At 35.8% G+C, this 19,335-nt stretch overlaps 1 protein-coding gene and 1 non-coding gene across 2 annotated transcripts in view; both read right to left on the bottom strand.

Annotated features, from left to right (window-relative positions):
- Positions 1–19,335, bottom strand: part of LOC123231288 (protein FAM240B-like) — a 41,029-nt gene that overhangs the window by 1,234 nt on the left and 20,460 nt on the right. Inside the window, exon 2 of the mRNA XM_044657549.1 lies at positions 15,056–15,201. Coding sequence (XP_044513484.1) covers positions 15,056–15,198 — 143 coding nt within the window. The 5' untranslated portion in view covers positions 15,199–15,201. The remainder of the gene's footprint in view (positions 1–15,055; positions 15,202–19,335) is intronic.
- On the bottom strand, positions 904–1,006 carry LOC123232657. Its single transcript, XR_006505185.1, has one exon. It is a non-coding gene; the product is annotated as a U6 spliceosomal RNA (small nuclear RNA).

Raw genomic sequence — 19,335 nt, 5'->3', positions numbered from 1 at the left:
TGGCAATATCATTAGTATCTGACACCATTTACCTTCTAAATGTATGGAATTTAAGTGAAGGGAGAAATGAAGGGTTAGAAAAATGATTTCTCTGTATCACCATTCTGTAATTTGGCACCTAAGAAAAGTTCCTAGTGGGTTAGATTGAGGAGATGGCTTTTTATTATAAAAAGAGTAATAGTTCCTTGAGTCAAAACTGAATTGGCCTTTGGAAAGAGAAAGAAGGATATTTGGGCTAACCTTCAGATCTTACAAAACTTGGAATGGAAAACAGAAGATATTCCCCTAAAACTCACATGGGGGTAGTCAGCAAGAAATATGTGACAATAAGGTTTGACTTGGTTAGAAGGCTGTCCTTCTAAAGAAGCTACCAGTAGTGTTCTTATTTCTGTTTTCCTCCTCTTCTTCCACCTCCTCCTCTCTCAGTCTCTCATCCCCTTCTCTCCTCTTCCCTCCTTTCTCTCACTCTCTCCTCTCTCTCTTTCTCTCTCTCTCTCTGTCTCTCTGTCTCCCTCACCCCCTGTCTGTCTCTGTCTCTGTCTCTCTGTGTCTAGTTTCTGTCTCTCTCATTTTAAATCCATTAGGCCCCTATGACAAAGTGAAACCAAGTAGCTATAGAAGATGTACTGAATTTATTTCCTGCTTATTTTCAGATATAATTCTATGTCTTTTTGGGAGATTATAGTTAAGGAATCAATTATCTTTACATAAGTGGTAGTTTTTTCTCTACAAATTTGAATGCTTGAATTGAGCTAGGAATTTTCCATGACAGTATTTTTCTCCTTTTTAAAATATTTATTTTGAATACTTCCCTGTTTCATGTTCTTTCCCTCTCCCCCAAATCCCCCAACCCTCTATAGCTGATGCACAATTTCCCTGGGTTTTACATGTATCATTGATTAAAAAAATATGGAATGCTTCACGAATTTCCATGTCATCCTTGCGCAGGGGTCGTGCTAATTTTCTCTGTATCATTCCAATTTTAGTATATCTGCTGCCAAAGCAAGCACGATGATAGTGTTTTTTATAGCCTCCACTAAATATTTCTTTCCCTTGTTTTCTCCTTTGTGTGTGTGTGGTTGTTGTTGTTGATGTTGTTGTCCATTGTTGTAATTGTTGTTGAAAGGAACCTCAAAGGTTACTCAACTCAATTCAATTTGAACACAAATCCTTTTTACGCAATTCTGAAAAAAATAACCCTGTAAATACTACGTGAAGAAATCTAAAGAAGGGAGAAAACCACTGCCTCCTGGAGAAGCCTATTTCACTTTGGGATAGTCCTAATCATTAGAAAATTTTTAGTTACATTGAGTTAAACCTGATTCTTTTCAACTTCTACCCATTTCTCCTGGTTCTGCCTTCTGAAGGCAATCAGAACAAGTTATATCCATCTTCATGATAATTCTTCAACTACTTAGAAAGACAGCTATAGTATACTCTATGAATCTATTCTTTTGGAGAATAAACTTCCTTACCTCCATCTCTTTTTTGGTGCTTTTTATTTCACTGCTAGTTTTCTTTTTTGCATTAATTTCATTTCTGAATAAACCTTTTGTTCCACATACCAAGGCTAGTAGTGTTATTATTGGGTCAACGGATTTGTATAGTTTAACAATTTAGAACCCGGAGGAAAAAAAGAAAAGCAAATGAAAAGAAATTCAGCAATGGTCCCTAACACATCAGCTGAGTCTGGTGACATATGGAATAACCCACCCCAAGACCTTCACCTATATAAATAAGGGATAATGGTTCATTTTCTTTATCTTTCCTCCAGAGGAAAACTTAAGCATTAGTTCTACAGCTTTCTGTTTCATTTTTTCGCTGTTCTTTCTGTTTACATTGCGTTAGACATTAAATATTGTATTTCTTGTTCTATTTATTTCATGATGCATTAGTTCAAATAGGATCTCTTACCTCTTTGACTTTTTCAAAGTTATATTTTCTGATGTATTAATATTACATTTCATTCATGTACCACAATTTATTTAGGTATGACTCAATTGGTACTACTGAGTGTTTTATTTGTTGTTTTGATTGTAATTTTTTCAATGAAAAAATGGGCTAGTTTTACTTCTTCCCATACTACTACTCCAGTCTTGGAAAAAGAAAAGTCCTTGTAACAAATATATCTAATCAAGCAAAACAAATTCTCCCCAGAAAAATGTATCTCATTATGTACTCCAAATCTCTCACTTCTCTGATGGATAGCATGGACCATCATTAATCTTCTTGAATTATGGGTGATCATTATGATTAGCATTCTTAAGCTTTTCAAAATTGTTCCTCTTTCTAATGCTGCTGTTATTGTATAAATGGCAACAATATAAATATAATAAAATAAATAACTCCTGGAGCTACTCAATTCACTGCATCAATTCAAACAAATCGTTTTGGTTTACTCTGAAACTGTTTTATGACTTCTTACAGAACAATAGTATTATAAAATTCATCTATGACACTTTAGCTATTCATCCACCTGATGGGCATCTGGTTCCTAGCAACCACAAAAAGAACTTCTATAAACATTTTTGTACATAAGCATCCTTTTCCTAGACTGGGATAAGTGAATTATTTTCCTCTCCCAATTTGAACCTATGTCATGCAAATTACAATTGAATTTCTAATAAGCCTCAAGGAAGTATAGTCAGTTTTGCTATTCAGAATTACTCAATAAAAAGGGTAAGACCTATGGGGTAAATTAGGTTAGAGGCACAACTCTCAAAAATATCATTAGTAGGGGCAGTTAGGTGGCTCAGTGCAATGAGAGCCAGGCCCAGAGACAGGAGGTCCTGGGTTCAGGTCTGGCCTCAGACACTTCTCAGCTGTGTGATCCTGGGCAAGTCACTTGACCTACCTTGCCTAGCCCTTACCACTCTTCGCCTTAGAACCAATACACAGTATTGATTCTAAGACAGAAGGTAAGGGTATATATATATATCATTAGTGACATGTTAAAAAAGTTAAAAATTTAATGACGAATAGAACAGATTCATACATGTTAAGTGGTTTATAAAGATAAATAGATAGACAGACAGACAGATAAGACAGATGGACAAATAGATAGAGAGATAGAGAAATAGTACAATAAGTAATGGTTTAGTCTATGGTCTTGTGTGCCTGTTCGTCACTGTGATTTAGAAATGAACCATACAGACTGATCAAATACTATAGACTCACCAAATTACTTTTTTTCCTTTTTTACCCCTCAGAATGATAGATTTATTGTTTCAATAGCCAAACACAAAAGCCATTCTTCTGACTTGGTAGGAATACAACTCACACTTAAAGAAAAACTTGTGTAAATTCACCAAATTGCTTCTTCATCTGGTTTGTGATTATTCAGACTTCCTACTGCCACCTGCTGGGTATTATCCTTCATCATTTTAATGCTTCCATCAGTCTTTTGAAGTTCATTGAACTAAAACTGCAGTGAATCCTTCCAATTTCTGAATCTTTTTTTCCCTCATAAGAAGAGTAAAGACTTGCCAGACTAAATAATAGAAGTAACACTTTTTCTATTTTTTTCTATTTCTGATTTGGAAAAGCATCGGATTTAGTCTGCTGACAAATTTTGTGCATAAACTGTACTTACTGAATTTGAGGCTTATCTGGACAATTGTATTTGTGGAGTTGTTAGCTCAAACTCAAAGCTCACTCCTGACATTTCTGAGTTTTGATGTTTTAATGCCTACACAAGTATTTGCAAGTACAAAGTACAAAGATGAAGCCATTTCATTTCATCCCTCATGTTTGTGTTTGCCTTATGTCTCCCTCAACAGTCCTTATAGACTATGTTATCAAGGTTGACTTAAATCATTAGATTATAAGCTCCTTGAGGGAAGGCACTGTCTTTTATCTATTTTCTTATCCCCAACCTTTAGCATAGTTCCTGGCACATAATTGGCATTTACTAAATGTTTATTATTGATTGATTGATTGATTGATAACTATCAGACTGGGCTTGTCAGAATATTGTCTGGAAAGAGAGGTAGATTATGTGATCATAGAAAAAGCTAATTAGACATTGAATTTTGGGTCTATTTAGCATGATGTTTGGATTCTATGAATTAGCCAGCCATAGTTACTTAGCTTTAGTGACAGCATGGTGTAGAAGGGAGCTAATTTGTCTTGAGTCAGACTTGGTTTTCAATTCTTGCCTCTGACACATACAAGCTATGCCATCACTTAACCTTTCAGGGATCCAGGCAACTCTTTAAGATTATAATTACTCTATTATTAGAGGGAGACACTTCTACATGTCAGAAAACACAGATTTATACCCCAAAAAATCCTAGAAAAAAAACAACCTAAACTATAAGATCAATAGCAGTCAGTCTCTCTGAGTTCATTTAATCAAATGCTCATTTTACATAAGAGAACACAGTCTCAGAAAGTTTAAAAGGTTTGTCCAAGGTTGTATGTGAAGCAAAGAATTAGGTTTTCAAGCCAACTCTTATATCTATATACTACTGTTGGATAAAACTCACTCTGTAATTTTAGAAAGCAGAATTATGAAATGATATACAATGATCAAAACGATGTTAAAGAGAAAAAGGACATCTCGGATTCAGATAATGTAGCAATAGATCTTGATTCCTGAAGACTGGTTCTAAAAAATATTTCCCTCTTTTTGAAAGAGAGATTGTTGGCTATGAAAACAGAATACTGCTCAGACAGGATTTGTGTCCTTTTTTTTTGTTGTTGTTGCAAGTGAAGATTCTCGGTATGGTATAATTTTTGGGAAGTTCCAGAGATTTGGGGAAGATTCCAGAGATTTGGGAAGTTCCAGAAGTTTACAAAAACAATAATTAAAAAATCATCAATAAAACACTTTAAATCTATGTTACTCATGTTAAAACCAATGGAAATGCATGTGGGCTATGAGGGATGGGGTGAAGGGGAAAGTAAAAACATGAATCATGTAACCATGAAAAATTTTTCTAAAAAAAATAAAATATTTAAATAAAAAAATAAATCTATGTTACTCTTAAAAATAGATTAACTATAAACATTTAGATCAATGATTCCCAAAGTGGGCGCTACCACCCCCTGGTGGGTGCTGCAGCAATCCAGGAAGGCAGTGATGGCCACACTTTTTTTGTATTACATTCTATTCTGACTTCAATAAATAGTTTCATAATTTCCAGGGGGCACTAAGTAATATTTTTTTTCTGGAAAGGGGGCGGTAGGTCAAAAAAGTTTGGGAACCACTGACTTAGATCAACAGTTAGCTAAGGTTCCCTTTCCAACTAAAATTTTAAGGAGCATTTTAATATTTCCAGTGAAAGTTTATATTGTGAACTTATCTAGTCTTCCTAATTCAAAAGGATGTTGTTTTTGTGTCATGTCCAATTCTTTGGACCCCATGGACCATAGCTATCCATGGAGTTTTCTTGGCAAGGACACCGTAGTTCGTTGCCTTTTCCTTCTCCATAGCTCCTTTTGTCAGGCAATCAGAGGTTAAGTAACTTGTCCCAGATCACACAACTAAGAAATGTATGAGGCTAGAATTAAACTCAGGTCTAATCCTGACTCAAAGCCTCTGTACCATTGAACCACAGCTGCCTCCTTTAAAAGGATAGGCAAGACATGGATTGAGTCATTTATTTCTTGGAATTTTGGTCTCATATTCTTACTAACTTTGCTTAAACTTGTGGTGGAGTGAAAAATATTCTAGATTTGGCTCTCTAAACCTCAATTTCCTTGTTTGTAAAAGGAAGGGGTTTGGAACAAATGACTGATGACTTTCAGCTCCAAATCTATTGTTCTATTAATTTACACTTGTTTAATGATTTGCTTTAGGCCTGGACCAATTTGGTTCAGACAATGGGTTAGCAGGCTTGTGCTAATTAGTATTTTTGTGATCAAACAGTTATTTTTTATGGGCCTGGCAAAATTCTCACTGGCTCTGCCTTTACTTGAGAGCGGTGGTGTCCTAATGATGCACCTGACAGCTGCAAGTCTCTGTATCCCATAGAATACAGGACTGCTAAACTGAGTTTAGACTTTGCTTAATTTCATTTAGACAATGAGCCAGTAGATGTGTGCTAATTAACAGCTCTGTGATAAAAGTCTTGTTTTTGCTTTGTTTTTATTCTCCCTAGTTTTTGATGGAATCTATTGCTGTGTTAGCCCAGGCTGAGGGGGTGTAACAGATGCTAACACTGGTAGTTTTGTTGTATTTTCAGCAAGGCATAGAGTAACTGCAAGTTACTAAGAAAACACTAAGATTTTCTTTAACATTCTGACTAGAAGGGGGTGTCAACCAACTCGCTTAACCCTTTGCTAATTGGCTGAAGAACGAATGTAGGGGCAATTGGTTGACTCAGTGGATAAAGATCCAAGTCTGGAGACAGTAGGTCCTGGGTTCAAATCTGATCTCAGACACTTCCTAGCTGTGTGATCCTGGGCAACTCCCTTTAAATCCAATTACCTAGCCCTTACTGCTCTTCTGCCTTGGTTCCAAGACAGAAGGCAAGGGTTAAAAAATATGTAGAGATTCCTGACTGCTCAAAAAGGTCAGAGAGACTTATAGTAGGATCCATGGCTAAATGGACAGTGGTCCCACAGAATTCCACGTTTCTTTCCTTTTGTTTAATGGTATCACCCTAAATAGAAATGGACCCCTGTGAACTGCATATTGACTTAGAAAACTACAAATTAACGTTCTTTATGTTGTATTGAATTTTTATTTATTTTGTTGAACAATTCCTGATTATGTTTTAATTTGGTCCAGTCTGTACCAAGGAATTTTGAGAGTTGCTTGTTGATGATAGGAGGCAGGTTTGACGTCTCTGATCTTGTGGAGAGTTATAGAATACATTCATTTGGAAATTCAGGGTGGAAAGTGGAAGATGATGTGTGTATTGCAGAAGGACTGTCATCAAAAAAAGCCTGTGAGAAAAACCCACTGATTTATGAAAGTCTTTTGAATAAGGCCATCATATATGACAATCATCCTTTTAGAGAAAGGACATAAATGAATGGGATTCCTTCAGAAGAGTGAATATTTAGCTCAAAAAAATCATCTTGGTTCAAATGGGTTTCCAAAAATATTCTGCTATTATTTTGTTCAACTTTAATAACTTTTATTTCTGGAAAATCGAGAGGCTTAAATTGTGAGGTCCAAGTGACTGATGAGTTCATATGATTACCTTTCCTCAGAAGAGAGGTGGTGGACCATGGCCGCAGAATATGATATATATTATTAATACAGTCCCTGGGACAATTTATTTTGCTGAACTGTTTTTCTTCATCACAAAGTAAAGTTTCAAGAGATGAAGATATTAAGGCATGCCTTTTCTTTATCCCCTTTCTCCCTGACCTCTCTGCAGCCTTTGACAGTATTAATCACCCTCTCCTTCTTGGTATTCTTTTCTTTCTAGGTTTTCAGGATACCACTGTCTCCTTGTTCTTCTACCAAAGTGACCTCTCCTCTGTTTCCTTTTCTGGATCCTCCTCTAGATCACACCCTCTAATTGTAGGTGTCCCTCAGGGTTCTTTCTGGAACCCTCTTCTTTTCTCCTATACTACTTTACTTGTTGATTTCATCAACTTCCATGGATTTAATTACCATCTCTATGCTGATGATTCACAAATCTACCTCTCTTTCCCTAACCTCTCTGATGACCTCTAATCTCTTATTCCAATTGCCTTTCAGACAAACTCAAACTGAATGTACATTAGAAATCTTAAACTCAAAATGGTCAAAACAGAACTCATCATTTTCTAATCTAAAACTCCCCCTACTCCCTCTTTCCCTGTTACTATGGAAGGCAATACTCTTCTCCCAGTCCCAAACTGGTGGACATTCTAGATTTCTCTCTGTCTCACCCTCAGTATCTGAGCTCTTGACCAGGACCATTGATATCACCCTTCGCACCTTCTCTCAAACACTTCTAGTTCCCTCTTCTGATATTGCCACTGTTCTAATGAAGGCACTCGTCACCTCACACTTGGATTATTATTGCATTAGCCTGCTGGAAATTGGAGGGAGGTTTTAAAAAAAATTTTTAAGTTTATTAATTTAATTAATTAATTTAGAATTTTTTTCCATGGTTGCATGAATCATGTTCTTTCCCTCTGAGGGCTGGGGTGGGGTTCTTGGCAAAGATTCTGGAGAGAGGGTCACATAGTTAACAAGTTTCTGAGTCTGTATTTGAACTCAGGTCTTCTAGACTCTAGGTCAGTGGTTCCCAAACTTTTTTGGCCTACCGCTCCCTTTCCAAAAAAAAATATTACTTAGCATCCCCTGGAAATTATGAAACTATTTATTGAACTCAGAATAGAATGTAATACAAAAAAAGTGTGGCCATCACTGCCTTCCTGGATCGCTGCAGCACCCACCAGGGGGTGGTAGCGCCCACTTTGGGAATCACTGCTCTAGGTCCAGATTTCTATCCATTAAGATATCCAGTTGTTTTCTGACTGGCACAAAGTAGGTGCTTAAGAAACATATATTGACTGATAGATATAAAATAATAAAACATATAAGTTCAGTTTCAGTTTAAACTGACTCACTAGAAGATTTGAAAATACTACCACCATTTTGACTCATTCTAGAACTCATTAAATTAGAGTCGTTAGATGAGATTTTTTTAGTAAAGAGTTTAGTTTGGTTTAATTTTCTGTTGTAGATCTGGCCCAACACATTGGGGATCCTCAAATGATGGTTGGTGATAGAATAATAAAAAAGAATGATGAAATTTCATAATCGCAAGATGTTATTGTTGAGTCATTTTGATCATGCCTGACTCTTTGTAATTCCATTTAGTTTTTTTCTTGGCAAAGATACTGGAATGGTTTGCCATGTTCTTCCTTCTCCAGCTCATTTTACAGACGAGGAAATTGAGGCAAACTAGGTTAAGTAACTTACCAAGTATCATACAGCTACTAAGATTCTGAGGCCATATTTGATCTTTGGAAGATGAGTCTTTTTTAATCTCTAGCTTGACTGTGCACTCAAATCTAACCCAGCATGCAAATCAAGAAGAAGATGTAGTAAGAAAAAGTGACTAGCTCAAGGTCACATGGTGATGTATTTGTAAAGTCTCAACAAGAATCTAACTCTCTTTTTTTCTGATGAAATGCTCTATTCACTATAGGCAGCTCCAGTTGATGGTCAAGTTGGGACAGAAAAGTGGGAAAAAGACTGAGCCTGGTCCTTGTCTATAAGTGGCTGGCTCTTTGTTGTATCATCCTTGTCCCCTTTGCTAATCAGACTTTTGTTGATGAGTTTTTGATAATATGTGAAAGTATAGCAAGTTGGTAGAAACTTGATATACTTTATGACAAATTCAAAATAAAGACTTGAATAAGAGAAAGCTAAGTGACGCTTTCTTATCTGTTTCTTGTTTTCACCAGTTCTCTGCCTTGCTCTATATTTTAGTTATCTACCAGTGACTAGATGGCATCTTCCCATTATACTTTTAAAAAAAGATCTTTTGTAGCCTGTTATAAAAATATAAAGAGTGAAATTTCAATTTCTTTATCCTAGTGGGAAGGGAAGGGCATCATAGTCCTCTTAGAGGAAGCTTTTCAAAGGAGGAAATTCTCATAGGATTGAATGAAAGGATAAAGATTGGCTTTCTATGCAGTCTAGTGCTTAGCATGGCCCAGCTGCCCAGCCTGGCTTATAAAAAAGACATAGGAAAATGAAAATAGCAGAAATAAAAATTCCTATGGTACAGTGACCCTACCTTCTTTTTCTATTTAAAATACTATATTGGAACATTCCATTTTGACACAACTAATAAATCCCAATGAACATCAATGCTAACAGCCATCCAACCTCCCCTCCCCCCCAAAAATGAGTCTAATAACATTAGATTATTGATTATTAACAGATCATGTGGGGAAAATGCTTTATCATTATTTTTTAATACTGTTTGAACTTAACTTTATGTGATTAGATACTGTTTAAACCCAGAATGTCATGCTGTCCCCAGAGACCCTCTAAGGAAGTCAGAGATCACTACAAAGAATGCTTATATCCTTCGTAGATCTTATCTTTAGTTCACCCAAAATATTTGTGTTTTGAGTTCACCCGGCAGCTTCTGGTTTCCCAAATGTTGTTGAATGTTTATTCTTACATACTGATGTACATCTCAAAGAATTTTCCTATGAATTGGTCACCTAGCAAAGGAATAAAATGGTGCAGGATAGGAAGGTATTTTATGTTATGTTGTATTTAACACATAGTGGGTGCTTAATAAATGTTTCTTTTTATATTATTGTTTGCATGTTATTCCACCTGGGGTTCTGGTAAGCTCCTTAAGGGCAGGGACTGTTTGCCTTTCTTTTTTTATTTTATGTTTGTTCACCCATATTCCCAACACTTTACTATGCACAAAATAAGTACTTATAAATACTTGTTGACTTGACTTGTTGGCCAATTGATTGACTGATTATTTTATGATTATGTGACAATTCTCTCTGTAGAAGGTAATTTCCCCCTCTATGACTTAAAATAGAATGTTGTTGCTTTTTCTCTGTTCTGGAAGGAAGAAATGAAATAAGCATTTATCAAACACCCAGGTTATACTAGGCACTTTATAAATATTATGTCATCTGATTCTCAAAACTCTTGGATATAGGTGCCATTATTATTCTGATTTTAAATTTGGAGAAAACTAAGGCAAAGATTAAGTGACTTGCCTGGTGTCACACCACTAGGAAGTGTCTGAGGACAAATTTCAACTCAGGTCTTCCTTATTATATCGTTCACTCCACCACCTACCTGGAAGTAATAAAGCTGTATACCCTGAGCCAAATTTATGTGAACAATTTAACGTTTTTAGACGAAGTTACAATGGACCATAACAGAAATGTTGGCCAACTATATCTATTATGTTCACCTCAAGGTTAACAAATCCTAATCTTAGTGAATAGGAAGTTAATTAACTACAGGGTCCTTATGTGGATTAAGAGACTAGATGAGACAACATGGAGACAACCTGATCCTGTCTGTACTTTGAACTTTAGCTGAGGCTTGCATTGGTTCCTTTCTGATCATAGCTTCAGAACTACAGTAACAGAAGAGATTACAGAATTCATAGCTGAGTAATGATGATGTTCCCATACTTCAGTTGACTCTTGAATTTTAGGCTTTAAAAAGATACAAAGTGGGATATTCAGAGAGTGATTAAAACTGGAAAATAGGCACTGAGACTTTGGGCTGCACAGGGAATATCCACTGGACTCTTCTATGAACCATGAGCCTCTAAGAGCTAGTGCCAGATGGAGATTTGAAAGGAAAGACATAGACGTAGAATAATAAAAAAGAGCATTGGCCTTGGAGTCATGAGATCTGGTTTCAAATTGTGCTTCTGATTGCCTCTATGAGCTCCTGGCTAAAGGCTAGGAGGGTATAAGCATTCCCTGCAGTGGTCTCTGACTTCCTTAGAGGATCTCTGAGAATGGGTTTAAACAATATTTAGTTACATAAAGCTAGGTTCAAACAATATGAATGACAATAGCTAGATTAAGGTCCCTCCCTTTCATCTCTAGAGCTATGACACTATTTATGAAATCAAGAGGCACAGCTTTAACTGGGCATAGGGTATGTCTGTAGCTTAAACCATCTGTACTTTCCCAAAGGTAAAGAAAGTTTGACACAGCAAGGAAGCATATGTACTAAGAAAAAATTTTCAACCCATCACTTCATTGATATGACCTGTTGTAAAAATGGAAGGAGAATTTTCCTGATAAATTCTGTATCCTGATAAATTCCTGATAAATGTTGTATGTTTTTCTATGTCTTTGTTATTGAATCAAATAAAGTATGTACTTTATCTGGTATCTGCAGAACTGAACATTTTAAGAAAAGAATGAGCCAAATTATTCCCATGATGATTGCACAAGATATACCAATGTTTTCAAAGTAGACCTATGCGGAGGGAAAATATGCTACAGAGATTCTTGTGGATAGAGGACCCCAAGTTAATATAGTTTGCCAGATCAGGGATTAGGGTCCAGTTTACACATGGTTCATAGAAGGATGGTAATAAGAAGCAGTTCTCTGCTTTTTAGAGTTCTTGCTTTTGCTTTAAAAAAAGGCAACACCCTAATACATTCCTTAACATTGATGATCAGACTTTAAAACATTGGAAGAGAAGTAGATCATACACCTATCTGGATATACAGCATATACAACTCTGGATAGGAGATGTAGTCCTAATCAAAACAAGAGATAGAGGTAATTGTAAAAGATAAAATAGATAACTTATTAAAAGCCGGTCTTAAATCAGGTCACCCTTCTGCTCAATAAACTCCAGTGACATCCTTTTGCCTCCAGAAGCAAATACCAAATACTCTGTTTGGCATTCAAAATCCTTACATAGCCTCGTTCCCTCCTATCTTTCCAGGCTTCTTATACCTTACTCCTAAAAATGGTACTTTTTGATCTTTGACCTGTAATTTTTTTAACCCTTCCCTTCTATCTTAGAATTAATACTATGTATTATGTTGCAAGATAGAAGAGTGGTAAGGGCTGGGCAGTGGGGATGAATGATTTTTTGAGAATCACATAGCAAGACAAGTTACTGATCATTTGTTTATATGGATATACGATCTGGAATTTTGGTTTTAAAAGATTGCTCTATTGCAAAAATGAATAATATGCAAGTGATCACGAGGGTTATTCATTATGATCAGGTGGGATTTATACCAGGAATGTAAGGATGGTTCAATATTAGGTAAACCATTCACATAATTGATCATATCAACAAGCAAACCAACAAAAATCACATGATTATCTCAATAGATGCTGAAAAAGCCTTTGACAAAATACAGCACCCATTCCTACTGAAAACACTAGAAAGTATAGGAATAGAAGGACCTTTCCTAAAAATAATAAACAGTATATATTTAAAACTAACAACAATCATCATCTGCAATGGGAATAAATTGGAAGCCTTTCCAATAAGATCAGGAGTGAAACAAGGATGCCCATTATCTCCTCTATTATTTAACATTGTACTAGAAAACACTAGCTGTAGCAATTAGAGAAGAAAAAGAAACTGAAGGTATTAAAATAGGCAATGAGGAGACTAAGCTATCACTCTTTGCAGATGATATGATGGTCTACTTAAAAAATGAATAATATGGAAATAGATTTCAAGTGATAACATTTGTATAACCCAGTGGAATTGCTTGTCAGCTCTGGGAGGGGAAAGGGAAAGAAAATTAATCATGTAAACATAGAAAAATGTTTTCAAAATAAAATTTAAAAATAAATAGAATCACATAGCAAGGAAGTGTCTTAAGTCGGATGTGAACCCAGGACCTCACATCTTTCAATCCACTGAGTCACTCAGCTGCCCCATGACATGTACTTTTGATCTTTTGACTCTGGACTCCTGAGTGGTTCACAAATAAGACATTTTGTTCACAAATGTCTTTTGATTCCATGAATTTTCTCTGGCTGTCTTTCATGCCTCTAATGATCTCTGTTCTTCACTCTGACTTCTGATCTCAAAATTCTACTGCCTTCTTTTTTTAAAATTGTTATTGATTAATTAAGAAAATTTTTCCATGGTTACATCAAAATTCTACTACCTTCTACAGGAAGCCTTCCTCTCTAAATTCCAGTGCCTACCTTCTGATCATTATTTTTCAGATTATATATATACATATATAGTTTGCTTTGTATATTTGTTTGCATGTTGTTTTTACCATTGAGTTGTAAGCTCCTTGAAGGCAGGTATTTTCATTTCCCTCTTTTTGAATCTCCAGTGTATGACACTTAATAGGTTCTTTTTTTTAACTCTTACCTTCTATCTTAGAATCAGAATTAAGTATGGGTTCCAAGACAGAAAAGAGGTAAGGACTAGGTAGTTGGGATTAAGTCATTTGCCCAGGGTCTAGGAAGTGTGTGAGGCCATATTTGAACCCAAGATTTCCTGTCTGCAGGTCTGATTTTCTATTCACTGAGCCTCCTATCCATCCCCACTTCTCAGGCTCTTAATAGATATTTATTGACTTATTGATTAATTATATGAAACTGAAAAGCTTTTACACAGACAAAATCAAGTGCCTAGAATAAGAGGGGAAATGGGCAAATGGGAGAAAAAAATCTTTGCATCAAATTTCTCTGGTAAGGGTTTAATATTCAAGATATATAAACTCTGTGTGCATGTGTGTCCCTAATATATAAATGGTCAAAAAACATAAAGAATTAGTTCTCAAAATAATTGCAATGTATTTACTATCACATTAAAATGCTCTAAATCACTAAAAATAAAAGAAATGAAAATAGAAACAACTCTCACATTTCATCTTATAACCTACAAAACTGGCAAAAATGACAAAAATGGCAATATTCAATGATGGAAGAATTGAGACATGATAGGATATTTTGGAAAGCAATTTAGAATTGTGCAAATAAAGTGATTAAAACATTCATATACATAAAGGTTCCATGATAGGGCTTATACCCCAAGGTAGCCATAAATAAGAAGAACATCCCCACATGTACCAAAATAGTTATAGCAATAGTTTTTGTGCTAACAAAAGAATTTGGACAAATAAGTACCCATTTTTGAGGCAAGAGCAAACAAATTATGGCACATTAATGTAATAGAATATTATTGTGCTGTACAAAAATGTCATACAAGATGATAACAGAGGATCAGGAGAAACATCTATATTTATTGATGAAGGCTGAAATAAAGATCCCAGAAAATAATATACACAATAATTATAACAATGGAAATGAAAAAGTATGGAGTCATACACCAAAATACCAAAAGTAAATGTAACAAAATTATAAATATAAGCAGGAATCAAATTAAAAGATATGAAAGGGCAGCCCAGCATACCTTTGTGTAGGTGGGAGGCCAACAGATAAGACACATTGCAAGTTTTCAAAATTTTTTACTATTTCTATCATTGGAGCTGATTTTTTTCCTCTCCAGAAATTACTAAATTTTATGTGGGTTGGTTCTTGTGGAGTGGGGGTGGGGGAGAGGGAAAATCTATTGAGTTTAATTATGATGATTTAAGAAACAAAAGCCATTGATAAAAACTTATCTTCTTAAAAAAGGAAATTACATACTTTGTCAGGGCACTTCTTCCCTGACGATCTTCTTCCAGTTCCCGATAGCAAGTTTGTTTGCCAATTTCTTTCTCCCAGAAGCTTTTAAGATCATGACAGGTTTCACAGCAAAAGACTTCCCTTCGTATGTATTGATTATTCATTTCCTGAAAAATAAAGGAAAACCAAACTACCACACTGCAAGCGTTTTAGCAGACTGAACATCCACCCTTTCCTGTCATGGGAAATGTGGCTTATCTGAGAGAAGCAGGATGATTATTTTTTCTTTTGCCTCCCATGGGAAGGGAGTATTCTTGTTATATGCAGAAAAAAGTCACTTTCAGAGCATCACTAACATCCATCATTGAAACAAGCAGAATGAGCAAGAAAAATAAGCTACAAAAGGTTTCCTTCTGATAGTTGAACAGAATTTGTTCTAGAAAGAATTATTCACTTGTTTCTGACTTTGTGACTCCAATTTTACAATTTTTTTGGCAAAGATCCTACAGTAGTTTGCCATTTCCTTTTCCAACTCATTTTACAGAGGAGGAACTGGGCCAAACAGTTAAGTGACTTGTCTAGGGTCACTCAGCTAGTAAGTGTCTGAGGCTAGATTTGAATTCATGAAAATGAGTCTTCCTAATTCCAAACCCAGTGCTCTCTCCACTGTGCTACCTAACAGCCCCCTCTAGAAAGAATAAAGAGACATAGAGGTAGCTAATAGCATGAGACATCCTTTTTTATTTGAAGAGATGGAGTGAATTTTAAGGAAAATCAATAAGATTTTTCCATTTAAACTGAAAAAACTGAAACATATTTTCCATTAGGAAATTCTTTGTATTCTATATATAAATATAACACAAATGTAACTATTTCACATGCTATATTTAGTCTTTTCCTTATATCTTTTACTTGAAGACATTTAATTTTCCAAGTGATTGTAACTATATTTTGTTAAATTACTGAATTCTGATCTAATTGCTATGTTAATTCATGCAGTAATTATGAATGCTACTTCCTTTTCTGTGAATAGTAATACTTGACCTCTCCCATACTTGATTCATCTTCTACCCTGAGTAAGTCTTTTATGTCCCACTTTAGAGCCCCTAGTCTTGAAACATAACTTTTACTGCCATTTATATTTCTCTAGGTTTTAAAAAAATTGCCTTTAAAAAATTTTAATAACACATTTCCACATAAGTTTTCCAAAGTTATTTCATTCATGTTGTCTCCTTCCCTTCTTCCCTCCCCCATCCCAGAGTTGACAAGAAATCCGATCTGGGTTATGCATATGTTGTCACACAAAACTTATTTCCATATTATTCATTTTTGTAAGTGAATTATCTTACAAAACAAAATTTTGGTGTTTTTTTTAAAACAAGTCAAAGAATGTAAGAAACTCACTCTTAGTAGAGGCAGGCTCCTTGGGCAATGAATGTAATTTATAAACCACAGGGGTGGGATGCAAGATAGTTAGGGGTGAGTGCCACAGCCCCTGGCAACTACGCTAAGTAGTGTCTCAACAGTATAAAAGTAAGAGGGTAGCACACACTTGTGATAAGGAATTTGCCTAGCCCATAGGTGGGCAGAAATACACACACATACACCTATGTACACTATATGAAAAAATATATATACGCATATATACATAATATGTGTATATAGATTTCTTTTGCATAATATATTTATTTCTAATGCACACTATTACACAACATTAATGATAAAATCTGTTTTATATTAACTGTGAATTTTGAAAGAGGAAAATATAGACTGATGTGGATTTATTAATTTTTTCTTTCTTTTTTTTTTTTAATTTTAAACCCTTAACTTCTGTGTATTGACTTATAGGTGGAAGAGTGGTAAGGGTAGGCAATGGGGGTCAAGTGACTTGCCCAGGGTCACACAGCTGGGAAGTGTCTGAGGCCAGATTTGAACCTAGGACCTCCCGTCTCTAGGCCTGGCTCTCAATCCACTGAGCTACCCAGCTGCCCCAAATTTTTTCTTTTTGAATGAAATTTGAAAGGAAAATTTTTATTCTGAAGTGCTTTATTATTTAAAAAGAAAATAGAAGCTCACATGGAAATACATTCCTATTGTATAAATGGAATTAGCTCATCCTCATTCATTGGTTAGACTCTAGCCATCAGAAATAATGTCGCCCCACCCAACTTAGTATTAAGTGGGGAGGGGAAGATTAGTTACCCACATCTGACAATAAGTAACAAATCAAGAACAAGGGGCTGCCCTTTGGGCAGTCCAAAACAGTGTTGAGATTGCCATTTGTCCACTTGAAATTGAAGGTGGATAGGAAGTGACGAAGGATGCTATCTTTTAAATATGATGGTAACTTCCTGTGGAGACAGTTGGTGCTTTGAACTTGGTGTAGAAGGATCTCTGGCGAGACCTCAGATGGCTTCCCTCTGAATTATCACGCGGGTAAGTTAGGCTGACTTCCTTTCTCCTCCCTTGGCATTTCTGGAGGCTCTACCCTCAAGGAGGCCTCTCTTGCCTCTCTAATTGTAAAAGGTCTTGTGACTAGAAGCCTTGTTTAATTAACCTCTGTGCCCCTCTGCTGGGCCTCTAAATTCTTAACTAGTCTGGGCCAGAGTTTCTCTCTCTCTATTTTCCTACCTTCAACCTTCCTAATTATAAATAAACTTCCATAAAAGTCATCCTGACTTGGGTCTATTTTTTTATTTGAAATTGAGTCAATCCGATTTCTGGCAACCATACCTTAAATATCTAGTTTCCCCTCTTACACTATTCAATTAGACAATTTTCTGTCCACTGTACTTAGAAGAAGTAGTAAGTGCACTCAGTGAGAGGTATAGTTGCACATTTACAGAACTAGGAAGAGTGAATTGAATTAAAAACAAGTATAGGTTCCATAGGTCTGAGATCTAAATGAAATTGGTACATCTAAATGAAATTTAGTATATGCTTTGTCTTCCTTCTATTCCCTTGTCTGATTATTATGAGAATCTGTTTTAGGGAAAATCCTGAGTAGGCTGGTGCCTACTCTCTCACAGGCTGGTAACATGGGAAAACATTTAGAGTAACCAGATGTCTCTTTTTAAGAGACTGGCTTCTTTCCAGCCAGCCATCTATACCATTGCAGAGCTGTTTTCTGTAGCCCATCACACGGCCACTTCAATGCTCCTTTTAGATCCTTACAATAGCTCCCAAGGATCTTTATGCTCTTTTTTTCAAACTCCCTCGCAGGACCACTATGTTTTCCCTTTTTCTTCCTACATTCCTATAAATTTACTATATAATTCTTCTTTTAACCATCCTCTTCTTTGTACTTTAGCCAAACTAAATCCTATGCTAAATAGCACTAAATGATTCTTGAGTTTGTTCAACATACTCTCTTTGTCATTCAGGAACCTTCTGAAATTCCATACCTTCTAAGGGGGTTTTTAGCAGAGCATATTCTGCTTTCCAGTCTTGTCCCTCATCTGGACATGGACCTCCACCATCTTTTCCACTTATTTCCTTCATTAAAATATTTTTTTCTTTTCCTTGTAAAATGTATACTTTACTTAACATGTGCACCTAGTCTCTGTTTCTATGTATTTAATTTCACAAATCCAGAACTCTCAAGACCACAAAGTAGACACAAAGACTTAGAAACATCCACCTCAGGATTGTTATTGAGTTAACACTAAGCATAGGGAAAGGAATACAGAACAGAAGAGGCAACCAAGGAACTTGAGGTACTATATTACACTCATTGAGAAAAGTACAAGTTCTTGCTTCATCTGTGTACCTCAGAATTATTTGTCTATGCCATTTGCTCATTTTGTTCAATATTCAGAACTGGATTACATGCTAAGTGAGTTCTTTAAATTTTTTAACTGTTGAATTTCATCTTTATACCATTGAAGGTTCATATTTAATTTTATGAGCCAATGTCCAAAACTTGGGCATCTATCAGGGGTGATCTATTGTACCAAGAGCAAGTCCCATGGCACAACAAAGTCTTGTGAACTCCCTTTAGCATTGAAGGACTTGTACTTTGGTTTGATGCAGCAATATTGTAATGGTCACTGTGACTGCAGAGCTGTATTGAAGAGCATTTGCAAACTGACCCAAGAAGAACCATCCTATGTGGTTCAATTAACAGCTAAAAACAGAACTGAGGAGAAACAGCTTCCTTTCCTTTTCTCTAATTGGATTACTTCACTTGGGGGCGCAGATAGTTTCTTTCTCAGATTTCTAGCAAGGGGTGGGAGAAGAGTTTGCTCTTACTGCCTCCAACCATAGCAGCAATGTTATTTACATACACACACATCATCATC

Source organism: Gracilinanus agilis, chromosome 1 (assembly GCF_016433145.1).
Source record: "Gracilinanus agilis isolate LMUSP501 chromosome 1, AgileGrace, whole genome shotgun sequence".
Lineage (NCBI taxonomy): Eukaryota > Metazoa > Chordata > Mammalia > Didelphimorphia > Didelphidae > Gracilinanus > Gracilinanus agilis.
Note: the sequence above shows the minus strand (reverse complement) of the source record. Positions and strands in the feature narration are given on the sequence as shown.